The sequence below is a fragment of the Rhinolophus sinicus genome, chromosome 12 (assembly GCF_057876585.1).
Source record: "Rhinolophus sinicus isolate RSI-liver-muscle chromosome 12, RSI-T2T, whole genome shotgun sequence".
In the NCBI taxonomy this organism is placed as follows: Eukaryota; Metazoa; Chordata; class Mammalia; order Chiroptera; family Rhinolophidae; genus Rhinolophus; species Rhinolophus sinicus.
The window spans coordinates 35,489,227-35,513,890 of NC_142512.1; the positions used below are offsets into that span (position 1 = coordinate 35,489,227).

Genomic DNA, 24,664 nt, shown 5'->3' on the forward strand with positions numbered 1-24,664 from the left:
GTCCTGCAGCCTACTCCTCTCTCTTCCCCTCCTGGAAGGGAGACAGCCCCTCTTCCACCCGCACCTCCATCTCACCCCCGCCCACAGGCTCCCCTGGGTCCCATTCTGTTTCATCAGTTATGCGTATTTCCCGAACTCCTCCAGTCTCCTTTCCCCTGCCTAAAAGCAGAAACCTTCATGTGAACCCAGGCCCATCCACCTTTGGACCATGGGCACCACCCCTGCAGCACTCTCCAAGGACCCTCTTCCCAATCCTGCCCTTAGTGGATGCCTGAGGAGCATCAGAGCCAGCTGCCAGCCCTTCCGACCTGATGTCCCACCTGCTCTGACTTCCCTGACCCTGTGCTGGCCGCCACCTCCTGCCCTCCTAGGCTGCCTTCCTCCTCTCAGGCCAATATTCTTCAGAGTTGAGTCTATGCCCACTCCCTCCCCTTGGCTCCCCCTTCCGCCATCTCCTCCACTCCCACCTCCCCAGCTGTCACTGGGTGTAGAGGACACTGAACAATCTCCCCCAAGCCTTTGGCTTCTCACCTCGAGAGCCAGACTGCCGGCGAGCCTTCCCAGGATGGCCCACAGCCAGCTCAAAAGCAGCACGTCCAAAACAAACCCTCTCACCTCCTCTCCCAAACCTGTCCTTCCCCGACTACCCGGCTCTATCACTCTCCAGGATTCTGTCTTGGAACCCAGGAGTTATCCAGGATTCAGGCCTGCCCTTCTAGCCATAGGTGCCAGGCGGCAGACCCTGCCAATGGAATGGCTGCCCCCTCACCTCCTTGCTTTCCCTGCCACCACCAGACGTGGGGCCCTTGTTGTCTCTGATCTGAATGACAGAAATAGCCTCCAGCCCCTCCCCCACCCCAGGCCTCACCTACTGGAATCTCAGGCTTCCTTCAACTCTGCTGGATTCACATCTCTCCTACTCAGGGTGGGGGTGGGACGGCAACATGACTGTGCTTCAGCGCTCCCCACGCCACCCTGTGCGGTTCCAGGCCAGGCTGCCGGAATTTGCTTGAATCCCTCCACCTGGACCTCTCTGCTCCTGGCCCTGGCGGCCAATCCCACTTGTCTTTCAAGGCCCATCTCACAAGCTACGTCCTTCATGAAGCCCTTCCAAATCCCCTACCTGGGTGTAAGCATGTCTCTCTGTCCCCAGAAGCCTCCCTTACGGCATTTGGCATAATCGTCCATGAAGCAGCACCATTTTTCCGCTAGAACCTAAGTTTCGTGGGTGCCTCTGGCTCTCCCCCCACCCCTGCCATTCTATTACTCTATTCTAGTGCACAGGAGGTGCTCCCCATGCTTGCTGAATTGGGGGAGCCTAGGAGGATGCTTGAAGGAATGTGAGCACCCTTTCAGCTGGTCATCTCTGAAACAACACCTTTTTCCCTCTGTCTGGAGATCCTTGGAAAGTCTGGGGCCATGGCAGTTGTGAAAGGATCATCCCCCAACGTCCTGCTTGGACCTCAGCACCAGCTCCTCTGCCTGGAAGCAAAGGACTTCTGGGAGGCCCAAGGAATAGGCTTGGAATGAGAGGTGTCCATAAACCTTGGTCCTCAAAGGTCATATTTGGGGTGTCCATGCATATGTGTGTTTTCTAGGGAATCCAAAAGGGGTCTGCCATTCCCCTCAAAGGTTAAGTAAGCCCTACCACATCTGGACTCTTCCCCACCCCCACCCCCAGCTTCCCTCGCCTTGAACAGCCGACCTTCCTCACTTATAAATAGAAACTCTCTCTGGACATGTATCTAGAGTGACGGGATGGGCCCAGCGTCATCACCTGCTCTGTCCTCTCCTGGACTGAAAGGCTGTCTTCTCTGGATCACCCTCCCCTCTGCAGCCCAGGAGACCACTAGGCCACATATCCTTCCCCTCCTTCCCACATGCTGTTGTCCCTCTTCTAGAATATGAGGTTAGCCCCTGCCCTCAGCAACCCAGAGCCAGGAAGGTGATGGTTAGGAAGCTCCTATGTCCCCAAGATCCCCTCCCACAGACACACACATGCCTGCTCACCCAGCACCCTCCCCTCCTCCTGCAGTGGCCTTGACCCCGTGCAGACCCAGACAGAGACAGGTTCCAGGAGACGACCTCTCTACTGAGCTACAGCAACCTGCGCTCTCGGTACCAGGATGCCACATGGGCGTCTTGGACGCATCGTCTTCCAGCCCACATCTGCTCAAGCCCTGGTGCTCCCACCCCAAGCAGAAATTGGGTGTCATCCTTACTGCCACATTCTTCCAGATGTCCAATTGGTGTTGAGTCCCGCAGATGCGGTCACCTGCCAGCTCTGCCCAGCCCTCACCTTTCCATCTCCAGGGACAGAGGTGTATGAACTGCCCAGACCACTACAGTAGACCTCTCGTTGGCCTCCCTGACTCTTGTCTCCCCTCCCCGCCTTCTACTCCCCGCATGGCTTCCATGAGCACAAACCTGCTCATATTGACCTGCTTAAAACCTCTGTTGGAAATCTGTTACCTTCAGGATAAACTCCAATATCCATCTATGCCTCTCAGGACCTAGCCCTGAGTTTTTTCCAAACTCATCTCTTATCACTTGCCCATCCAGCCCCTACCCAGCACCCCACTCAGTCTGAACTCCTTATAAACCTCTCCCTTCTGGTGCCTGCTGCCTCTGGCCCTCCCCCACACTGTGCCCTGTCCTCCCCCTTCCGCTCTTCAGACTCAGCTCCAAGGTCATATCCTACATGGAGCCCTCCCTGAATCCTTTCCCGAGTCTGGTCACAGTCTGAGCCTTTGTGCATCCCCCACCGAACTTGTACTAATCAAGCAAATGTGACTATTTACTTATTGGTGACTTCTGCGAGAAGAAGGACAAAGTGCCTCCGGCCCAGTGGCGTGTGGAGCAGTTTTGCACCAGCTCAGAACCAGTTGTGCACATCCCTTCCCAGCTCCAGATTCAGCAACATCACATTAGTTGCTTGAAGTTGGCCATGATGGGAGCATTTACACCATGGTAATTGGCAAATGCTACAAACACTACACATCAGGACTTCTTTTTCTTTTCTTTTTTTAAAGGGCTAGTTAAACTTTTATCAGTATGACACTCTTAGGCCCAACTCTGACGCACAGGAAATGTATGTCAAGGGAGGGATGGATGGATGGATGGATGGATGGATGGATGGATGGATGGATGGATGGGAAATTCCCTGTTCAGTTCCTTGCTCCACGCACTGCCCTCTAGTGGATAGGGCACACATATGCTCATCAGAACATACTCTTGCTTCCTCCTCAGTGTCCTGTGTCTTTGTCATCCTCACCAGTCCCTCTGGGAAAACCAGTCCTGCCCATTCTCCACCAGCTGGTGGCTTAAGGCGCGGGGGAAACAGAGGAGTGGGGACAGCAGGAGGTCTCCCTTAGGTAGGGTGGGGTATGACCACTTGGGTGCTTTCTTAGCCAAGATGTTGGTGGAGGGGGCAGGAGGGGTATCACCATCCCTGGCAGGAAAACTGAATGATGGATACGGTAGGTGACAGTGGAGAGGACAGGCCAGGCCTGGGGAGGGCAGCAGCACGAGGCCAGGAAGAGGGTTGGCTCCTCCCCCAGGGAAGCCCCAGCAGCAGCCTCTCCAGTGCCCCCCAGTTTGATCAATACCAGGATCGATGGACACAATCACCTCACTCAGGGCTCTGCAGGGAAATCACGAGCCTCAGTCAGCATCTGCTGCAGCTCTCCGGGCTGTCTCGCTCAGCCCTCTCCCTGAACTGGCTCCACCTCTCTCCTCCAGTCTTCGAGGCTTCATCTGAGCCTGTCTCCCTGTCCCTGCCCTGTCTGTCCTCTTCTTGGTCTCGGTCTCTGTCTTCGGCTCCCTCTCAGTATCTCTCTGTTTCTGTCACCTCTATGTCTCTGTGCCTCCATCTGTCTCTGTCTCTTCCCCTTGAGTCTCCATCTCCCCCTTATCTCTCTGTCCCTCTTGTCTCTGTCTTCCTGTCTTTATATCTGCCTCGCTCCTCTGGGGCTCCATCTTGCCTGCTGTGCCCCGTCTCCCCCTTTCTCTCTCTCACTGTCTCCTCTGCTATGTTTCCATCTATATCTCTGTCTCCCTCCGTGTCTCCATCTCCCCCTCTGTGTCTCTGTCTCTCTGCCCCCGCATTTCCTCACTCCCCTCCCCCACCACCCTGACTGTTCAGGCTCTGGGGCCCAGATGGCGGGACGTTCACGCTGCAGTGCCTGCGAGCAGAGGGCCGTGGCAGCTTCTGGGACTTCTCACCACCCCCAGCCCCTGGGCCTTCCAGGCAGCAGGCACTCATCTGCCTGGTCTGCTGGGGACTCCCACTCACCCCTATGGGACCCGCAAGTATTGGAAAAAACTCCTCCCTGGAGCAGACATTGTGCCACCCCTGAATGGGGACTCCCTGCCACTGAGGGCTTGGGGAGGCATCCTCTGTTCTCCTCAGGAACTTGGGCAAGGAGATGCGGCAGGCACCGCTGACAGATCGTGTTTACTTCCTCCCCAAGGGGGTGTCCTTCTTGACATCTAACTGAAAGCCCTCTTGCTGCAGCTTCAGCTACCCTCGATCTCTGTGACTCAGCTTCTTCCTAGTGCAAAGCCTCCAACAGCAGCATCCAGCTGGGCACAGATTGCTGGGAGCACTCTCCTCCCTCCCCAGGGAAGGCACTGAGGAGGTGCCCCCTGGGGGTTGGGTACTGACTGTGGCCAGATCTGGGGTGAGGGAGAGGAGGTTGAGGTTCAGGCTTGGAGAACTGGGGTAATGGAAGGTTAGGGGCTACTACCACCTGGGTCCCAGCAGCAGAAAATGCTGCCCCCACCAGCCTGGTGGAGCAGAGCACCTCTTCCCAGGAGGCTGGCTGAACACGCATGTGGCCAAACCCCCACACCCAATACGCCCAGACACAACACACCCACCACAGCGTCATATTCCCCACCCGCTGCTCCTGCATTGGGTGCCCTGCCCCTCTTGCACCTCACCTCCACAGGGAGAGAATCTAGCATAGCAGGCTGGGTGAGGGGGGAGGCGGGGAACACTGAGGCCAGAGGAAGGGGTGCCAACACGGTATGATGGTCATGGGGCACATTTGTCTGGACAGGGCAGTTGGGGTAAGAACTAAATGCTCACAATACTGTGGGCAAAGAAGTCAGTGAGAGGGTGAGGGGGCTTTTGATCACCTCCACCCCAAGGAAAATGAACATCTTACATCTGTCCAGCCCCAGTTTGGACCTATGCTCCCCAACCTCATCCTAGGCCACCCACCACTCCTTCCATCCCCACCAGTCAACTGAACCCAGGCTCCTTCCCATGGTTGCACCACCCCCTCCCATCCACGTGGTGCCCCCTCCACACTCTGGCCCTGACACGCCTCTACCCGCTGAGGAAGCACAGTGTTGGTTTCACGCCAAGAAAGGTCAGATTCTGGTGGCCCAGTCCCATCCCTGAGCCCCAGGGAGGCAAGAACACGCACGAGAGAACAGCACAGAAGGGCCTGTGGACTATAGCACCTGCCTGCTGCTTCCCTCCTTTTCCAAGAATCAGCCAAGGGGGTGACCTGGAAGGCCCCACCACGGGGGGCAGAGGGGCTGCCTTCTGGAAGGAACCTTGTGGGGAGGTAGCCAAACCCAGTTGTGAAGCCCCGTGGTACCTGCTCGCCCCACAGTCAATGTGCGGGGTGGGGCTCAGTGGATTGCTTAGGCCACACTTTCTGTCCTTGCACAGCTCTGAACGTGACAACGGCCTCCTCCCCCTCAGCCCATGTTCCATTGCTTATAGCCGTCACCCCACAAAACAAGCCTGTTCCCTCTTCCACATGACAGCCCTTCAAATATTTGAAGACAGCTCGCTGTCCCTGCTGAGCCTCCACTTCTCCTGACTAAACACCCGGTTCTTAGAATGATTCCTCAAACACCATGGTTTCAAGTCCCCTCACCACACTGAGCGCTCTCACCTACCTAGCACCTCTCTGCTCACAGCAAGCCTCCCAGAACAGAGACGAGGAGCAGATGGCTTGGCTCGATCCAGGTACTGCCACCAACCCTCCACTCCTCACCCCCACCTACTACACAAGCCCCCTTCAGCCTCCAGTCAATCACACCCCTAATTACTGAGTCAGGTGAATGCTGGGGGATCCCCCAACACCTCCCCTCCCCCTTATATCTTCTCCAAAGTCCCAGACCTCTTCCAGTGACTTGGCCCTCCAAAGAGGCCTTGCCCACATCTGATGCTCGTCACTCATTCACATCCTTCAAAGATCGCCTCCTCTGGGAAGCCTTCCCAGACAGCACATGCCCAGCTCAGACCCTGCCCCTGCCTTGGGCAAACTCCATACTCAGAGACTGCATGACATTTACTGGATTTGTGTCTCCACGTGTTGCTGCATCTCCCTCCTTTCCTCTTCCCTGCCATCCAAGCTAGCAGCAGGGAGAGGAAACTGAACACAGCGGGTGGGAGGAGAGGAAGGCAGAGGGTCCCCAGCCAAAGGGACCGTGCCCTTGCCCTACCTGCTCATGGTACTCGATGCCCATGCTGAGTGTGTTGACCAGGATAGCAATCATGATTCCCCGACCAAAGTACTTGCTGTCCACAATCTTCCGGAAGGTGTCACAGATCAGCCTCCAGAAGGCGAGTACAGAGTTGGGCTCCAAGTCCAGCCTCAGGCTCCGTTGCCGCCGGCTGTGTGGGTCCCGGGGGTCACCGTGCTGGGCGTCCTGTGTGAACTCATGAACTGCCTCGCTGTCTGAGTCAGGCAGCTCGTGGCCGGCGAGCTCCACCTCCCCTGCCCCAGCCCGGGCACAGTAGGGGCAGCTGTCTGGGCCACAGGCTCCACTGTCTGCCTTCAAGCAAGGGCTGGAGATCTTGCAAGAGCTTTGGCAGGCACCTGGGACAGGAGGGTAGAGGTTAGAGGCTCCAGGGTTTCTTAGTTGGGGTGGCCCTTCCCTCAATGTGCGGATAAAATGAATCGAGGAGCTTTGGGTTGTTACAACGATGGGAGTAATTAGGGGTGTGATTGACTTAGTGAGCCAGGGGTGTTGGGTACCCTGCCATGTGAGCTGTGCTGAGCAACAGAATGCCCCCCAAATGTCAATCCCACTGACAGTCATTGCTGGGTGTCCTAGGGTCAGACATGTGGCCTTGATGTCTTTTGAAATCTTGGGCAGCTCTTATGTCCTAGGAGCCTTCAGCAAGGAGCCTAGATCATCTCTACGTCCCAGGCAAGCCTGCTCTGTGCCAACACTGCTCTGAGTATCATTTTCCAAGGGATCCTTGAGACACACCCACACAGCACACACACATGAGCACGAGAGAGACACTTCATGCACATAGACACATGTACTATGTACCCATGCATACTATTTGCATGCCCCACATCATGCACAGCCAAACACATGTGTACAGAGATATGTGTACATCACACAATGTACGTGTACCAGGCACGTGCAAACATGGGCACGCATACAAACCAAACCAAAGCACCACTCTCGTGAGTGCATACATGCACCTACACACATCAGACATGTGCACACATACACGTGAACACAGACACATACCCACACACATGCACATACACTAGACACCTTCATGCACACAGGCAAACATATTAGACTGCGTGTACGTATGCACACAGCGACCTATCCCGAGATATCAATGTCCATTTAAAATGATCTTTGATCATAGACTGAGAGCTGAAAGGAACCGCAGCGACCACCCAGGGAAAACATGTATGTGAAGGCACCAGGCTCAGGGCCCAGCCCCTAGTAGATATCCAACAGTGTTTCCCCTTCTGAGTGCACCAAGGAGGGAGTCAGTAAGCAGCCACTGACAGTGACGGTCCCAGCCCTGCCTTTTATACAGGAGGGAACTGAAACGTGCATGCGCATGTGCGTGGGACTAGCTCTCGTCCCGTGGCAGGGTAGTGGAAGAGCTGGCATAAGAACCATTCGCACTGCGTTCTGTGATGGCACCTTCCTGTCCCAGCCCACATTCCCACATAACATCCCACAAATACACCACTTCTCCCACGTGCCAAATCCTTTCTGAAACACAGGCTCTGGTCTGCGGCTACAGTGAGTCTGTAAGTGGAGGAGGGCCCACAATCTCTGTCCGCCTAGGGGACGCGAGTATCTCAGGCAGCGAATATCTCACGTTCCCTATGACACTAGGTGTACCTTCCATCAGACTAACAGTCCCCTGAGGACTTGCTGCTCCAGGCCCCTGGTATCCCTTTGGAGAGGGAATGGAACTCATGTTCACAAGAGTCCCCTTAGTTGGGGGCACAGTGCTGGCTACTTTCGTACACCATTTCCCCTCTGAGCCTTGCAACAAGGAGTACAGAGTGTGGGCCTCACAGTTAGATGGTCCTGAGTCCACGCCTCACCAACAGTACAACCTTGGACAAGTTATTCAACCTCTCCAAGCCTCCTTTTTCTCATCAGTAAAATGGGAACAATAAGAAAGCTTATCACCTAAACTGTTTGGAGGAACCAATGGGATTTTTGCATGCAAAGCATGTGACACGCATATAGCAATGGGTTGACTGTTAGGTATTGTTGCAAACAGTGCAGAGAAAAGCACATAGCAGGTGCTCATTACATGATGGTTATTGTTATTATTACAATGTGGGAATTATGATTCCCATTTTAACAGATGAGAAAATTAGGGTTCAAAGAAGCGATGTGATTGGTTGAAGGTCCCAAGGCTGCAAATGGCAGAATGGGAATCCAAACCCAGTCCTTCTGACTCCAGACCCCTGATCCTCTCTGAGAAACCACCTGGCCCTCGATCGAGGGTCACTGACATGCCCCCACCCAGAGTTCTCACCTGTACTCTGTGTCTCTAGCAGCTTGTGCATGGAGCTGTAGCGCTCAGGTGGAATGTTGAGGCTGGTGAGGGTGGGGGGTCCAGAGGTGGGGACTACCTCCACAAGTGCCTTCTCCTTCAGCATCTCTGGTGGAGGGCTGGTATGCACAGTGGGGTATACCTTCCCGCTGCTCACAGTCCTGCCTGATGCCTCAGACGGTGACCTGGGAGGGGGCGCCTGGCAGCGGACCGGCTCCAAGTGGCAGTCGGCATGATAGAAGCTGTGCACAGCCTCTGCACCCCCTGGAGAACCCCCAGAGAGGGCAGGTGTTGAGGGCGGTGGCAGCATGAGCCGGCGGGACCCGTTGGCATCCCTGTCCTGGATCTCCGGGCTGGCCCGGGGGCCCCGCAGTGTCCCATTGCCCAGATGGTAGTGGTGGTGATGGTGGTGGTGGTGGTGTACCAGGTGATGGACAGATGGACGGCGGTGGGAGCGCGAGCAGCTGCTGCTGGGCTGGGGTTCCTGGGCCCCACGGGGCGCAGGGCTGCTCAGCAGCCCCGCCCGCACGCCAGCTGCCCGGGAGACCTGGGCCAGCCTGCGGGCTGCTTTACGGAGGATGTACACAAGGTACTTGAGCAGCTCCTCATAGCAGCTGCCCGGCTCGGAGAAGCTGGCCAGGGTGCTGGCGTTGGACAGGAACCGCACGCGCTGCTCCCGCATCAGCTGGCTTTCCCGCTGCTTGGTCTCTGAGAACTGCGTGGCAATCACCACCAAGCACAGGTTGATCATGAAGAAGGAGCCCACCTGTTGGGGTGGGGACAGCAAGAGGAGACGTCCTGAAGAAAAGGGAATCACAATGCCAGCCACCGTGTACCGAGCACTTCCTATGTGCCAGGCGCTGGGCTCAAGAGCTGTCATTTTATTCTCATGACAGTCTCAAGAGGCAATACTTTTATTATCTCCATCTGACAATTGAGGAAACTGAGGCTCAGAGAGATCGAGGAATTTGCCCAAGATCATTCAGCTAATGCACAGCAAAGCTAAGACTTAAACCAAGCTCTGTGGAATTCTAAGGCATTTCTATTGATCCTGATGCGACCCTGCAAGGACATCTCCCCAACTCTCTGCCCCTAAACATCCACACAGATTCTGAGCACCCCTCCCCAGTTCCCATTAGGAGCAGAGGAGGCTGTGGAAATGAATGCAATCTTGGGAACATGGGGTTTTCACATTGGATAGAGCCTTTGAGATCTTGGCAAAAGCCATGTTCACAAGACTCCTGCTTCTAGTCCCAAGTCTAGCTGTGTGACCTTCAGTGAGACCCTTACCCATGGGGCCTCAGAATCCTCATGACCATCGGCCTTGCCTGCATCTCTTTTCCCTGTGCCTCTCCCCTCCCCCAGCTGGGTGATGGGCTGAACCCTGAACCCTACAGACTAGCCAAGCTGCCACACTGACTTGTCCACAATTCCATGTCTCCATCCCATGCCTCAGTTTCCCCAGGATTCTGGGATGGCCATTGTTTGGACAACAAGCCAGAATGAAGGAAATGAATATTTTTGGTGACAAAGCAGATATATATTTTTTTCTTCCTAGATTGTGTCCTAGTAATTATGATAATTAGTTTCACTAGTGTGATTCCAGAGAGTCGTTTGGAAAGATTTTTCAGGGTGTGCGTGGGAGGGTGGAAACTAGGCCCCTTACCTCCTTGTCTGATTCCTTCCCCCTCCGCCAAACCCAGGGAGAGCAGCATAGTGAAAAGCCCAGTCTTCCCAGAGGCACTGGCCATGCCACCCCAGGTGCTGGTAGGGGAGGGAACAGGCCCCAAGCCTGGCCTGACCACTCTTCTACACCAGGGAGCATTGCAGGGGCAGGAGGGAGTGCCTGGAGGACTGGCTCTTTCTCGGCGCCTATAGGCTATCTCGCACTCACCAAGAACTGCCTTATTGTGTCTCCACCGCTCTCTGGAGCTTATCCTAAACCCTGACTAGATCTTAATCTCTTTCTCTCAATATCTGTCCTTCTATTGGCTCTGTCATTGGCCTCTTGGTGACATGGAGAAAAGGCTGGACTTGGAGTCGGTAGTCTGGGGTTGAATTCTTAGCTCCAGCCGCTCACTTAGTCTGGTGACCATGCTCTCTGGAACTCCAAGTTCTCCTTTAGGAGCTGGGGTCACAATCCCTGCGTGCCTCCCTCTCACAGGGACGATGAAAATTCAGCAGGCAGCAGAAGCTACAGCACACATCAGTCCCGATGCCCTGCCCAATAAGATTGATTCACAGCACATACCAAACCCACGATGGGGTCAGACACATGAGGAAATGTTGGTTTCCTCATCCTCATATCGTCTGGAGACGATAACAGGATCATGGTGAGGATTAAAAGCAACAGCACATGAAAAGTGCTTAGAGCAGAGACTAGACGTAGTAAGTGCTCAATAAATATTAGCTATTAAGTCCTAGCAATTAAATTGTTAACTATGCATGGTAGTGATTTAAACTAGTAAATATTGCTACTTCTGCTTCGGTCTTCTGCCCTCATTAAGTCTTGGAACTTCTGAGCTGGAAGGAACAAGCGATCATGCAGTGTTTCTCAACACTGAATGATGGGAATCTGGGATGGAACAATACTTTGTTTGCAAGATGTTTACCATCTCCTGCCTGTTTTCCAACAAAGTGCCAATAGTGCTCTCTGACTCCTCGTGAAAAGCAGGACCACCCTTTGCCACTTCCAAATGACCCCTGGGAGAGGTGGTATCATCCTAGGTTGAGAACCACCCATTTTACTGATGAAAAAACAGAGGTCCAGGGTGGGGCCTTGTGGGGAATGACTTGTCCAAGGTTCTAAGTGGTGATAAGTGAGATAGAGTCAGGCCTTGACCTTGGATTTCCTCCTGACTCCTTTTTGACATGTGCCTTCTCTGCCTACCTCTCGATAGGAGCTGTCCTAACAGCTAGAACCTCAGACTGAGCAAGCTGTCCCCTCTCTGGACTTCCCCAACCCATTTCCCCAGGATCCCCATCCCCTCGGGGCCTGAGGAATCACTCACAATGATGAGGAGGATGAAGTAGATGAAGTTGTAGAAGGAATGAGCATCCATCACAAAGTACATGATGTCGACCCAGCCCTCCAGCGTGATGACCTGGGGAGGCGGCAGAGGGGCAGGCTGACTCTGGGCCCCCTAAAGCCTCCTGCAGTCTCCTCCAGAGGCCCTGGCCCCATCCCCACCCTGAGAACGACCACTCCGAGCCTGGACTGTGTCCTGGTGCTTGTGTTCTGGGGACTGTCTCGGGCCCAGGCTGCCCCACCTGGAAGATGGCGATCCAGGCATAGCCGATGTTGTCGAAGTTGATGGCGCCCTTGAAGGGGTTGTGCTCCCCCGGGGAGCAGTTGGTGTAGTACTGGTTCCAGTTGACACAGGTGGTGTTGCTGGAGCTGTTGTAGGCCTCGTAGTCCAGGCCACAGGGTGGGCCACCGCCGCCCTCCCCTCGAAGGGTGGGCACACTCCTGCAGGAGCGCATGCCGTTCTCCCGCGGCTGGGAGCAGATGAAGGGGTTCTCGTCCTCGTTCTCGGTCTGGTAATAGCGCTCCAGCTCCACACTCAGGGGGCTGTGGAGGGGACAGGGATGAGGCTGAGGGCAGCTTCCCCTGGGAAAAAGCCCAGGAAGGGAGAGCTGGGTGAGGGCACTGGGTCATGCAGAGTGAGCAGGGCAGGGAACAGAGTGGGGCAAGCACCAGGCAGGCACAGAGATTTGTGTGTGTGGATGGGGGTGTGAGGACAGAGTGTGAAACTCCAGAGTCAGGATGTTGGAAGGTTACGTCCTGGAGCAATGGTTTCCCAAGATGGCTGCACGCTAGATGCACTGAGGAGCTTTTAAAAATCTCCACACCCAGGCTGAACCCCAGACCGATGAAATCAGAATGAGTGGAGATGGGACCCTGGCCTCAGTCATTTTTTAAGCTCCCTAGGTGACTCCAGGGTATAAGTTTGAGAACCAGACAAGGCACTGATATGAGAACAGATATGTTACTAGCAACAGGGTGGGCCCAGCCCCACAACCACTCCCAGGTCACCCCCACCCCAGGAGCCACTCACAGGCTGAAGTTCTCAGGCAGGAAGCATCGGTTCCGAAGCAGCCCTGCCCACAGCTGGACCCCCACAATGCCGAAGATGAAGAAGACGAAGAAGCAGAGCAGCAGGACGTTGCCCAGCATGGGCAGTGTGTCCAGCAGCAGCGTGACGAGGATACGCATGCCTGTGGGGGCAGAAGCCACGCTGGGGGTGCCAGGCTGGCCGGGCTAGGCTGGCTGCCAGGAGCCTGGCAGCACTCTCAGAGGGGGCCCCCCCGGGGCCTCTGAGGCTGAGACAGCCCGGCTCAAGCTGGAGGGGAGACCAACAGACACCTCTCACTCCGCAGGCAGCCCATGCTAACCCCTCCCCACTATCCCTCTTGCCTCCCCCATTAGTCAGTGTGCAGAACCACCAAGGAGGAGCCAGAGTAACTGCAGTTTCCAAAGCACCCTCCTGCAGGGCATCCCACCTAACTCTCCCAACGTCATCATGGCACGGATGGCACCACTGTACAGATGAGGATTGAGACTCAGAGAACTGACGTGACTTGTCCAGTATCACAGAACTGGTACAGGTAGGTAGTAGCAGGACCTAAACCAGACTTTCTGCTCCTGAATCCCATTACACACACACACACACACACACACATTCCCCTCTTACTTTTTGCTTTCACCACACACAGTCAGCAAACCCTTCTAAGTTATCACCACTTCAGTCATTGCAGAAACTGACGCAGAGAACTCCAGGAGGGATGTTAGCCGACAGGAATCTCACTTTGAGATCCAGGCCCTCAGCAAGGCCAAGATACCCTGTGGCTTTACCATGGTTCTCAGCCCCCTGCCTTGAGTCTACTCTCTGCGCAGTTGAGATCCCCACACCAGGACCTGAGGGGACACAAGGCTGTCTTCTCAGGTGGCCACCAATTAACAACCCCCTCTCTAGGGAAAGCCAACACAACCCTGCCCCACTCCAGTTCTAAGACCAACCAGCCCACAAGGTCTGAACCAGCCCCTGGGCCAACAAGCTCATTGTCAAGTACACAGACTTCTAATGGCTGGTTTTGACCCCGAAGTGCCACTCACGGCCTCCTGCCCCTTCTAGGGGAAAAGCTTCTAAGTGGAAGCTAATTAACCCTCTTGGTAACTGCAGACGCCCTTTGCAGTTATGTTCTCACTCAATCCTTCTCCACCCCCTCCAGCCCCATCCCCCCCTTCAGTTCCTCAGTTCTCCAACTGAGATCAATTCCTCAGGGTTTGCATTAAGGGAATTACACCAGTGGTTAGATAGAGGCCTATAAATCTGCCAGCCATCACCTGGGGTGGGAGAAGAGGCGAAGGCATGCCTCGTCTGGAACTCCTGTTAACACCAGCACACCCCAAGGCCTGGAGGACACCCAGGGGCAGCTTCATCACACACACACAGATACATGCATGTGTCTCGTGCACGTGTGTGCACATGCACGTGTGTACACACACACACACACACACACACACACACACACAGAGCAAAGGGGGCTGCTGCTACATCAGGCACAAAGCCCCAGAAATCTGCTCCCCCACACCTCCACTCCTGGGACTGCAGCAGAAACCATCTGCAGCTTGTGTAGGTTGGGGAGTTGCAAAGGGGGCCTGAGCAAGGGTGGGGGGCAGGATGTAGAGGAAGCTAGAACTGCCAAAGCTTCCCTGGCTCGGGAAACCAATGCGGTTTAATTTAGATAATGGGCCCGGCAGTCAGTTGCTGCAACGGGTTGGAAGGGAGTGGGAAGGAGGAAGGGGATACAGGCGGGACCATGAGGCATGGAGTGGCCTTTTCTTGAGAGAAGTCATGCTCAGCGTGGCCAGTGGTGGTTCTCACCAATGAGAACCAGACTGCATGAGAGGCTGGTCTGGCTAGAAAAGGCCATGAACTTCGCACCGACTCCTCCTGGCCTGCCAGCCCCTCTACCCCGTTCCCACCACCCCTATTCCAGGGCAGAGAGTGGTCATCTAGCTGAAGGGAAAGGGTCATCTGAGACATTTCTGAGACTCTGACCAAAAATCAGGCTAAAATGAGGGGGAAGGGTCTTTCCAGGTAATTCTCACAGTGGCACAGCCAGGGGTGCGGACTTCATTTGGCTCCTGTGACCCAACTCCCCCCTGGGGTCTGCCTCAAAGGACCAGGTCCTGACGAGGCCTGGGAGTGGTCAGGAGGTAGGGGTGGGGTCTGAGATTTCCATATTTCCTCTTGGGGCTCTCTGTCCAGGGACCGAAGGCCAAGGGGACACTCACTGGGCACCCGGTTAATGGCCCTGAGCGGTCGCAGCACACGGACTGTCCTGACAGCTGAGAAGCTGACGTTCTGCAGGTCCAGCGAATACTCCAGCATCCTGCAGGGAGGGGCCCAAAGGGAGGCCCTTTGAGTCTGAGGCCGCCATGGGTATCAAAAGAGGTCAATGAGGAATCCCGCTGCAGAGGGGCAGCACAACCTCAGACGCCTCCCCTCCTCCCCCCAGGGACCCTGAAGAGGGAGTGGGTGGAGGGGCATGGATTCAGAGCAGTACAGGCTGGAGCTCCATAGGCAGGACAGCCTTGGACCCTTAGTGGACAGCCAGGGAGAAAGCAGCACTATAGGTGGGCTGCGGGCAGGGGCCAGGCCTAGGACTCTGGCCCTGGGTAAGGGATTGATCTGACCTGTTGCTTGCCCACCCCCAGCCCAAGCCCTCACCCTGCAATAACGATGAAAAAGTCCAACCGGTTCCAAGTGTCTCCCAGGTAACACTTCTTCCCAAAGATTCCCAAGGCTACCATCTTCACCACCATCTCCACGGCGAAGAAGGCAAAGATGAAGTCATCGAAGGCCTGAAGTGGGAATGAGACGTTGTTAAAACTGAGAAGGAGGTGGGGGAAAACCTGTCATCCCCACCTCCATCTGTGGGGTCAGGGCCTCTTGCAGAGAAGGGGTCAGGTTACTAAGATCAGGAGCTTTCCCCTCCCCCCAACCACGCATACACACTCACCTGCAGGATCCGGCAGCGCTGGGAGTCACAGGCGATGTCCTCACATGGCCGGAACATGCCCAGAGTCACGCAGTTGAGAAGGATGACCAACATGCTGATGCGCTCAAACCAGGTAAATAGGCAGTCAAGGAAACAGTGGGCCAGGGCTGAGCCTGAACCTGGGCCCCGATGCCCCACTCCAGTACTTCCTGCTTCTTGACCTTCCAGTCCTATCTGACACATAACCAGGGGCCATGAGAAGGCCCTGGCCCAGTCCCACCTTGGTCAGCTCACCCCGCTGGGCCACGCTTTCTCTTCTGTAAAGTAAGAAAAGCCACAAATACCCTGACTATTTGCACAAGCCATTTGGGGGATAAAATCGATCACGCTTATGGAAATGCCAGACACCAAGAGTTTGCTGCTGAATCTGATTCTCCCTATCTCCCAGGGAAGAGGTGAGAAGCAAATGAGATAATGTATGTGAATGTGTGACACAAACCTAGTCAGATTATGTCTGCCTTACAGTTTACCAAGCACTTTCACACCATGCCACATTTGATGCTCACAGCAGCCCCGGGAAGCATCTGGAGTAGATAGATCATTTTCTTCCCTAGAACCCACGGAAACCGAGGCCCACAGAGCTCAAGTCATGTGCTGAAGGTCACAGGAGAAGTCAGGATGTGACTGAGGTTTCCAAGCTCCTGATCTGGGATAGCTGCTTGCATGCCGCTCAGGCATGAAGGGAAGGGGCTCTTAGGAGCATGCTGGCACCAGACAGACAGGCAGAGGCAGACAGCTCCGGAGCCTGAGGCTGCCTCTGCCACCACCAGTATCCTGGTCTCTCAAAGACCTCAGATGGCCTCTAGACACAATGATGCATTTAAGTAACGAGGACCCTCGACGCACCATGCCCTGCGCTGGACTTAAGTCCCCAGCCAGTGCAGAGTGGACAGTACCCTGTACATACAGACCAGGCTGCCATTACACCTTCTTGCGGCTTCCGGCAAAGCCCGACCAGATCAACTAAAATAGACTGTTCTGCAGCAGAGAGGAGAGAGGGGTCTGTCTAACCCCAAGTCTTTCCACATAGTGGATTTTATTGAGGGGCTGATTTCCAGCCCATCCACAGGAGAATGTACAAAATGGCCTTAGAAGGTTCTGGACCCCAGACTCACAGCTAAATGACCAAGCGTCCTATTTTTCTCAAGGAAAATATGAGAAGGGTGGAGAAGAGCAAAGAGGCTGGAAAGAAACAGAGGGGGTCTGGGGATAGGAGAAGGCCTTGGGATGAAGCGAGGGAGGGTGTCATCGCAGCTCACAGTATGACCTGCAAAGCCAAACGAAGTGGGGTAGAAAGGGGCCAGAGCAGATGGGATCTTCCTGTTGTAACCTCCTTCTGGAGTGAGAAGCCTTTGGCCAAGAACCCAGTGACTTTCCTTCTAGCTGATTCCAGCCACATCCCATCTCTGTCCTGAACCTCAGACCGTGCCCCCTCCCCAGGAGCTCATCACTCCCTCAGTCCCCTCATAGCCTTCCTCTGTCACCAGGCCCTTTCCCCTTAGACTCACATCACTTCCCACCAACAGGTACCAAACTATCCCAAGGCACTGCAGTTTACTTAACCTCCACCTCCTTACAAGAATAAAAGTATAAATTTTTTTTTTTTAAAGTTCTAGAGTTTTTGGGGTAAGTAAATGAAAGTAGAAAATAAAAAGAGTGCTGTTTCCATGGAACTGTTTTCCTGAGTGGAGCAGGAACCCAATGGATCTCTCCCCAGAATAGGGGTCAGCCAGGGGTCACCCTGGAAAAAGGGGGACAGGGAGGGAGCTCCCTGAGAGCCATCATCTGGAAAGGGAAGAACACGGTTACCCTAAATAACTGGCCTGCTTTCCCCAAGCTAGCTTCCTCCTTTCTTCTGTAGGGAAAGGACCCATGGGAGCAGATATCTTTACATGGGGGAAAGTGGTTAGTTCTCCTGAGAAGAGGGGCTCCTGGGACACCTGTTGGGGCACTTCTAATGGGAGTGATTCCACCATGTCATCTGTGCACTTTGCTCATCTCCCTTGCTGAGGTAGGAGCACGCTGATACATCTTTATATCCCCTACAAAGCTTAGAATAATGCCTGGCATGTAGCAGGTGATCAAGGCATGCAAAGAATAAATGAATAAATGAATGAATCAATCAATCAACTAATCAATCACTTAACCAATCAATCTCCTGCCTAGAAGCCAGATGTATCCATTCATGTTTTCCTGCCTTATTTTCCTTGATAGTGATGAACTAATGATAACTATGGGGGGGGGGGTGTGCAGAAGTGACACTATAGGGGAATTGTCCCTCCTTTCCCCACCTTACACATGTTTACACTTGGGCCTCTTATAGCCAGAGCCTATCTCCAAATAACCCCACCGAAAGCTCTTAACCACTGAAGTCCCTTCTCAAGGGCCCCCTTGGCAATTCAGCTTATTCCCAGGTACATCCTGCTCTCTCTTCTTCTCTCCTTTCCCTACAGGTAAACATAAAGGAAAGAGAGACACCAAGGCACAGGAAAACTTGGGACCATTTGAATCGAGGAATAATTAATGGGGGTGGGGGGCGTCTTTCACCCTTCTCAGGATAGGGCTCCTTTCCTTGGGAACATGGCCGTATGCCACTGTGTGATGTTCCTGTTGCCATAACCACAGGATGTGTCACCAGGTGGCGTGGATTTGTTGCCATGGTAATTAAAGGGACCCCTCACACATGAACTCCCCTTATCCAGGATGCTGTCTTGTACTCAACAGGGGAGGGGAAGCGGGGAGACCCACAGGTTATCAGGTTGGGGGGAAACCATATGACAAATTTCCATGGCAACCAAGGGAACGGGGACACTGGTTGCCATAGTGACTATGAGAGACCTGTGCAGTCACATGTCTACTGTTGCTATGGTGACTGTCCGGGCTGGAGTGGATCCCAAAGGGGGAGGTGGGTAGGAGAGGGGAGGATCTTTCTTTTCCCTACAACCCACCATCAAAAGCAGAGAAAAAGGAAATGGCAGGGTGAGAAACCCCACTTCCATCCCTCCTCCTCTTCTCCCTCCAGGAGAAAGAACTAGAGCATGTTATCTGTACAACTGAGTCCTCTCCGTGGGGCTGCCTAACCTGACAGCTGCAACAGAGAGAGGGGTGGGGAGAGGAAGGAGGAGGGCTGGGGCACCTCCAGAGGCATGGGGGCTCTAAGCAGGGCATGACTGAGAAGGGAAAGCAGGCCCTCCAGCCGCCCCATTCCCCACTAGGAGCCTGGAAATCCAAGACTGAGGAGGAATCGGGCCCGGACCCAGGTATCCTGACCTCCTAGTACTTGGTGGGAAGGTGGGGTGCTGTTCTCACCCACCCCATGGAGAGACTGGTATCTATGAGATTCAGCATTACCCGGGGTGGAGTGGGATATGGGGCTCAGCAGCAAGGCTCCTGCTAGGAAGGCAGAAAGGGGGATTCCCTCGCCAAGCCCCTACTCCCACATGCCTGTTTCCCAGTGGTCTCCCCAGTCACTGGCTCCAACGTGTGGGTGTGTGGGGAGAGAGGTTTCCAGGCGAACTGAAAACTGAAGCCTGAAGAAAGGCAGCCGGCCCCACCCAGAGACAGAGACGTGAGACAGAGACACAAGAGAGCCGGTCCGCTGGAATCTTTGGAGGGGAAATAGGCCAGAAATCTGATTCAAATGTCTGTGACTGTGTGTGTGTGTGTGTGTGTGTGTGTGTGTGTGTGTGTGTGTACATGTCTGCATGTGTGAGCAGTTGTGTCTGTCGCCATCCTGGCTGAGGCAGGCAGGGCGGGGTGAGAGCTGGGGCGGGAGCAGACAAGGGGTGAGGGGTGCTGTGTGGTGGGGGTAATCCCAGGAATGGATCCAACTGGCACTGCGGGTGATGGGGAGTCCCCCAACAGTTCGGTGGAGAAAAGTGGGTGTGTAACCCAGAAGGAAGGTGGGCCTGGGACAAAAAGAGTGCCAGGGGGTGCTCCCAATGCCAACCCCCAGTCCTATTCAATTCCCCAGCCCCAGCCCTTCTCCCGAGAATCCCCTCTGGAGAGCCTTGAGTTTGAAAATGAGAGGAGAGCATTGGTGAGGGGACAGAAAGAACACGCCGCCTCCCATTTACTCTGAGGACCAAAATGGAGATTTCTCCCTAGGTAAGAGAAACAGGCAAACTTGAGGGCACGGGGACAGTGGCAAGGAAAGCTCCAGAAATTCTGGGTGCCCCCTCCCCTCCAGACGCACACACTCAGACACACACAGTGACGCAGACTCACACTCATACTCACTTCTGGAAGCCATTAGGGCTCCTGCCCATTCAGGCCTCCCCCTTCTCCTCCTCCCCACTCCTGGCAGGCTCCCCTCTCCTCCTTTGGCCCCCCTCCCCCTCTCAGCATCCCAAATGCCAGCCTGTGATTTCCAAATGAGAAAAAGCTGTGCTGGGCTCTGAGCTTGGAGAAACTCCTACACAAACTTCCAGATGTGACACAACAGCCGGAGAGGGAATGCTTAGGATCTCCTTCCCGGGAGGGGAAATGCACTCCCTCACACTTGAAGAAACACATACTGGAAAGTCCAGCACCCTTCTCTATAACCTGGGAACGTGGGGGGGCCTTTCTGACTGTAAAGTGACTGTCGGGGAGCAACCCTGGTCTCCCGAATACCGAAACACACCCTTCCCAGCCCCTCTTCCTTTTGCTGCCTCCCTCCCTCCCCAACACACACACACACACACACACACACACACACACACACACACACACCACTTCTACCTGGGTCGAGATCTCCTCTCTAGGAAACCTGGTCTTTCTTAAATAGGCTAAGAAAGGAAGGGGGTGAGAAGAATGCCAAGAGACAAGCTTCAGTTAGTTGGGGGAAGGAGTCCTTACATCACTTACATCCCTCAGGCTCTGAGGTACAGAGAGGAACCTTGCAGAGCCAAGGGAATCTTCACAGAAACCAAAAAAGAGAGAAAGGGAAACACTGAGGCCCAAGAGTCAGTTTGGAGCCCCTCTGGTAGTGAAAATATAGGTTGCCCTTGACACTTGGTTGTGATGGGAGTGGTAGGGGCACACTTAGACAGCCCCCTTGCCTAGAAACTGCTCTCCACCCATCCTCCGACAATCTAGCCTCAGTGGTTTGTCCATACCTAGTGATACCATGCCCATACCTGGACTCCCACCACCCCAAAGGAAAGCCTGCTCCCCAACCCGCAAAGCAAGCACTGGGCTCCCATCTCTCTTCTCATTCCAGCCCTCTCCACTTGCCCCCTCCCAGAACACCTCCAAGGAAGGAACCTTCCCTCCCCAGACCATCCATTAGCACCTGGAGATAAGGCACGTGGGGAGATGCTAACCCAGAGGTCTGGTTTTTGTGGAGGGCGAGGGAAAGGGGAGAGATCTCTCTACCTCACCCGAACCCCTGAGGAGGGGCTAGGACTGGTGCTTTTTCCCATTCATGGAGAGAGTGGTAGTTAAGGGTGGAGAGGAGAGATGGCCAGAGCCCATCCTTCTCAGAGACATTTGTTCCCCATCTCCATTCCCTCTCTGCCACGGAGAAAGGGGCCTAGTGGCAGGGGGTGGGGGACGAGGGAGGAGTCATGCCCAAGATGTGCCTATTCAGCAGGTCCACAGACCTCTGAGGCCCCCATCTCTCTCCTCCTGCAGCTCAGAGAGAAAGGAAGAAGGGGTAGGGGGTGGAGAGAGGGTGTGATGAGGGGAGCTTCCTAGAGACCCATGGGGCGTACAGGATGGGGGTTGAGGGGGGGACCCAAGCTCACATCCCTGCTTTGCGCACTAGAGGCAGCAGAGCTGCAGAGAGTGAGGGCGGCACCAAGCTTCCCCCCCACCTCCCCAAAGCAGAGTCCAGGTTGGGCTCTCAGGGGTTACAGGGGAGACCTGCAGTCTCCCACGCTGGGTCCAAAAGAGCCTCTGAGCTAAGAGGAAGGAGTCAAGAGAAGCCAGGAACCTGGGACGGCCGCGCACCCCTTCTCCTTTCCTTCCGGCAGTGGCGGGACCCACCCGGGAGGCTGGAGCCTCTCGTTAGTTAAGCAGTGCTTTGTGCTAGGGGCTTAAGGGGACAGACGGTGGGGATAAAGGAGTTGGGGTCTCCTATACCACTACAGACTGGGCAGAGGGCAGGGGGCCGTGCTAAATCTATCCCCTTGGAATGTGGGGCTTGCATTCCATAAACCCATCCAAGGAGTAGACACTGGGGGGGGGGTGGACCCCAGTCTTCCTTAGCAAACCAGCTCATGGTCTCACTGCCCCCCACCCCACAGTACTTTCTTGAAGGGTTTCGGTCTCCCATACAGCAGCTGCTCTGTGATCCAGTAGGAGCACTCTTTATTTGTGAAAGGAATGGATAACTTAAACCGGCTTAATCCCATCCCCCGCTTGCCAAAGCTCTTGCCACAGTCTTTCCCTCCACAAGAAAAAATCTAGCACAAAACTCCCAACCCAACCTTAAGCACCTCGCATTGAATAAAGAATTGGGGAGAAGGAAGGCCCTCTGGGCACTGGGCTCCAGCTGAAAGGGTCTCCATTCCAGCTCTGGGGGCAGACAGCTACCCCTCCACGACATCTTGTTCTCATTCTGCGCCCCTGACATCAGCCGCCGCCGGAATCTCCTTGTTGTGCCTCCAACCCGCGGGATGAGAGTGGGGGGGCTAGGAGCTGGTCCCCGCCCCCCAATATTTCCCTCTGGGTCAGTAAAAATCTCAGCCTCAAGAGCAGGTGGGGGGATCAGACCCTAAAATCCACTGCAAACTTTGGAGCAGGGGCAGAGGGGAAACCCAGGAGATTGCGGTCCCCCTTCCCCCGTCCCCGCAGCTTTCTCCCCACCCCACCCCCCAAACTCGGAAACCAAACCCAGCTCGCTAACCGGCGGCGGGCGGAGTAGAGAGCTCCCAGGCTCCCGAAGCTACCCACATCTGGAAGATGACGACCCTCCCCTGCCCACATCTGGAGAGGATCCAGCTGCAAAGCAACGGGGCACGTCTCCTCTCTTTTCCTGGCCTGGATCCCAACCCCCCCCAAGGAGGACTGAGGTGTGTGTACCGAGGTGGGGCTCCTCTGGGGTAACTGCCAAACCTGCTCGCTTCTCCGCTCCCTCTCTGACGCCCCCTTTCCTCCTAAGCAGCCCCCCTCTCATCTGCCCACCTTCCAGGCTCACTTCTCCAACTCACCTGGCTTTTGGTCCCCTCCGGTGGTGTGGCCCGCCCCCCTGCGGACCCCCCACCCGCATCCCGGCCGTCGTGCCCCGGAGGATATGGGTTACAGACCGTGCGGAGACACCAGCTCCGCGGGCGGCTGTCCTGGCTCAAGTAGAAGAAGACCACCGGGGCCAGCGCCGGATACGGCAGCCCTTCCGCCTCGGAGTCCACGCTGCCTGGGTCCTTTTCCGCCGACCCCGGCCCCGGCCGTCCCCTGGCTCCCGACAGGTCGTTGAGCCGCATGAAGCTCCGGGGCTGTCCTGAATCCTCGGCGCCCGCTCCATCCTCCTCCTCGTCCATCCTCTGGCCAGCCGGGGCCCCGGGCTGTCTCGAGAGGGGCGAGCGGCGCCCCTCAGAGGAGGTGTCCTCACGCAACCGGGGGGTCCCGGAGGGGGCGCATCTGGGGGGCTCTAGGGCGCAGGCTGAGCCCCCGGGAGGGCCAGTTCAGCCCAGCTCCCCCAGCCCGCAGGGGCATGCTGCCCGCGGGGCGCCGGGTCGCAGGGAAGCCCCGCCCGGCGCGAGTCCCGCTTCCCCAGGGCCCCTGGGGCCCCCCGGGCCAGCCAGCCGGCTCCCCCTCACTTTGTTCCGGCTTCTTCGCTTCGCGCCTAGGCTCCGGTCGCCCGATTTGGAGCTACCTTCGGCGAAGCGGCCCCGAGAGGGGGAGAGAAAAGGGGGGCTGAGGGCGGGGGGTCCGGGGAGGGGCGCCCCCTCTTCCAGCGCCGCAGCTGGAGCAGGATCTAAGGGGTCAGCATTGTCCCGGCTCCGCGCCAGCGACGGCGGGGGGAGGGGAGGAGGGATCTCTTTGGGGGTGGGTTTGGAGGGGGTGGGGGCCGGCTCCTTCCTCCGCCCCGCGGCGGGCTCACGGTCCGGGAGGGGCGGGGAGACGGTGGGGGGCCGTCCCGGGCGGGGGTGGAGGCGGAGATGCCGCCGCCGCAGCCGCCGCGGTGGCTGCCGCTGCCGTAGCAGTCGCCGGCGCCACTGCCTCCTCCTCCGGCCGAGACGCGGAGCGAGCAAGCGAAAGCGGCGGCGAGGAGCCCGGCGCACACCACAGCTGGATCCCTCACTCCAACTTCAAGCCTCGGCCCCGCCTCTCCCCTGCCAGCCTCGCAGCCAATCGCTATGCACCTTCGGCCCCGAGCCGCGCGCCCATTGGCCGGCCGCCGTGGCAGTGCGGGCGGGGGCTCCCGAGGAGAGAACCACAGCTGGAATCCGGTTCCCACCCCAAAACCCAGGACCTACCCTCTCCCTTCCCCTTGCCCTGGGTCGGTTCTTGAAGGCTGGAGCCAATTAGACGGCTACCCAGACCGAACCCACTTTCCTATTGGCCACTGGGGTCTCCGGGACTCCCCTGGAGGAAGCCCCGAGGAATCAGAGTATTCCGCGCGGGGTCCTGGGATAGCGCCGCCGGCCCCCGGGCATCCTTTGTCCAAGACCCTTGAATTGGACCACAGCCGGAGGGCGGGGCTCAGCTTTGGGCGGGCCTGGAGAAGAAGGGAGGACGGCGGCTGCGAGTGTGGTGGGGAGTGACTAGGGTCCCAGAACGAAATCCTAGGTATCCACCTGATTAATCTCCCACCCTGGAGTTAAGCTTGGGAGCGGGACTGAGGAAGGAGAGGAGCGGAGCAGGATG

The 24,664-nt window shown here is 56.1% G+C and overlaps 1 protein-coding gene across 19 annotated transcripts in view; it reads right to left on the minus strand.

Annotated features, from left to right (window-relative positions):
• CACNA1G (calcium voltage-gated channel subunit alpha1 G) overlaps nt 1-24,664 on the minus strand; it is a 64,645-nt gene that overhangs the window by 38,870 nt on the left and 1,111 nt on the right. For 8 of the 19 annotated variants that reach the window (XM_019730970.3, XM_019730968.3, XM_019730969.3 and 5 more), the window contains exons 1-9: nt 23,093-24,077; nt 15,833-15,944; nt 15,541-15,674; nt 15,105-15,202; nt 12,862-13,021; nt 12,074-12,374; nt 11,815-11,907; nt 8,786-9,569; nt 6,469-6,845 (exon numbers count right to left, since the gene is read on the minus strand). In XM_019730970.3, the coding sequence (XP_019586529.3) occupies nt 6,469-6,845; nt 8,786-9,569; nt 11,815-11,907; nt 12,074-12,374; nt 12,862-13,021; nt 15,105-15,202; nt 15,541-15,674; nt 15,833-15,944; nt 23,093-23,334 (2,301 nt within the window). In that variant the 5' untranslated portion in view covers nt 23,335-24,077. Of the gene's footprint in view, nt 1-6,468; nt 6,846-8,785; nt 9,570-11,814; nt 11,908-12,073; nt 12,375-12,861; nt 13,022-15,104; nt 15,203-15,540; nt 15,675-15,832; nt 15,945-23,092; nt 24,080-24,664 lie in introns of those variants that run through there. The other 11 variants (XM_088802191.1, XM_019730955.3, XM_088802188.1 and 8 more) reach the window with 4 other exon arrangements.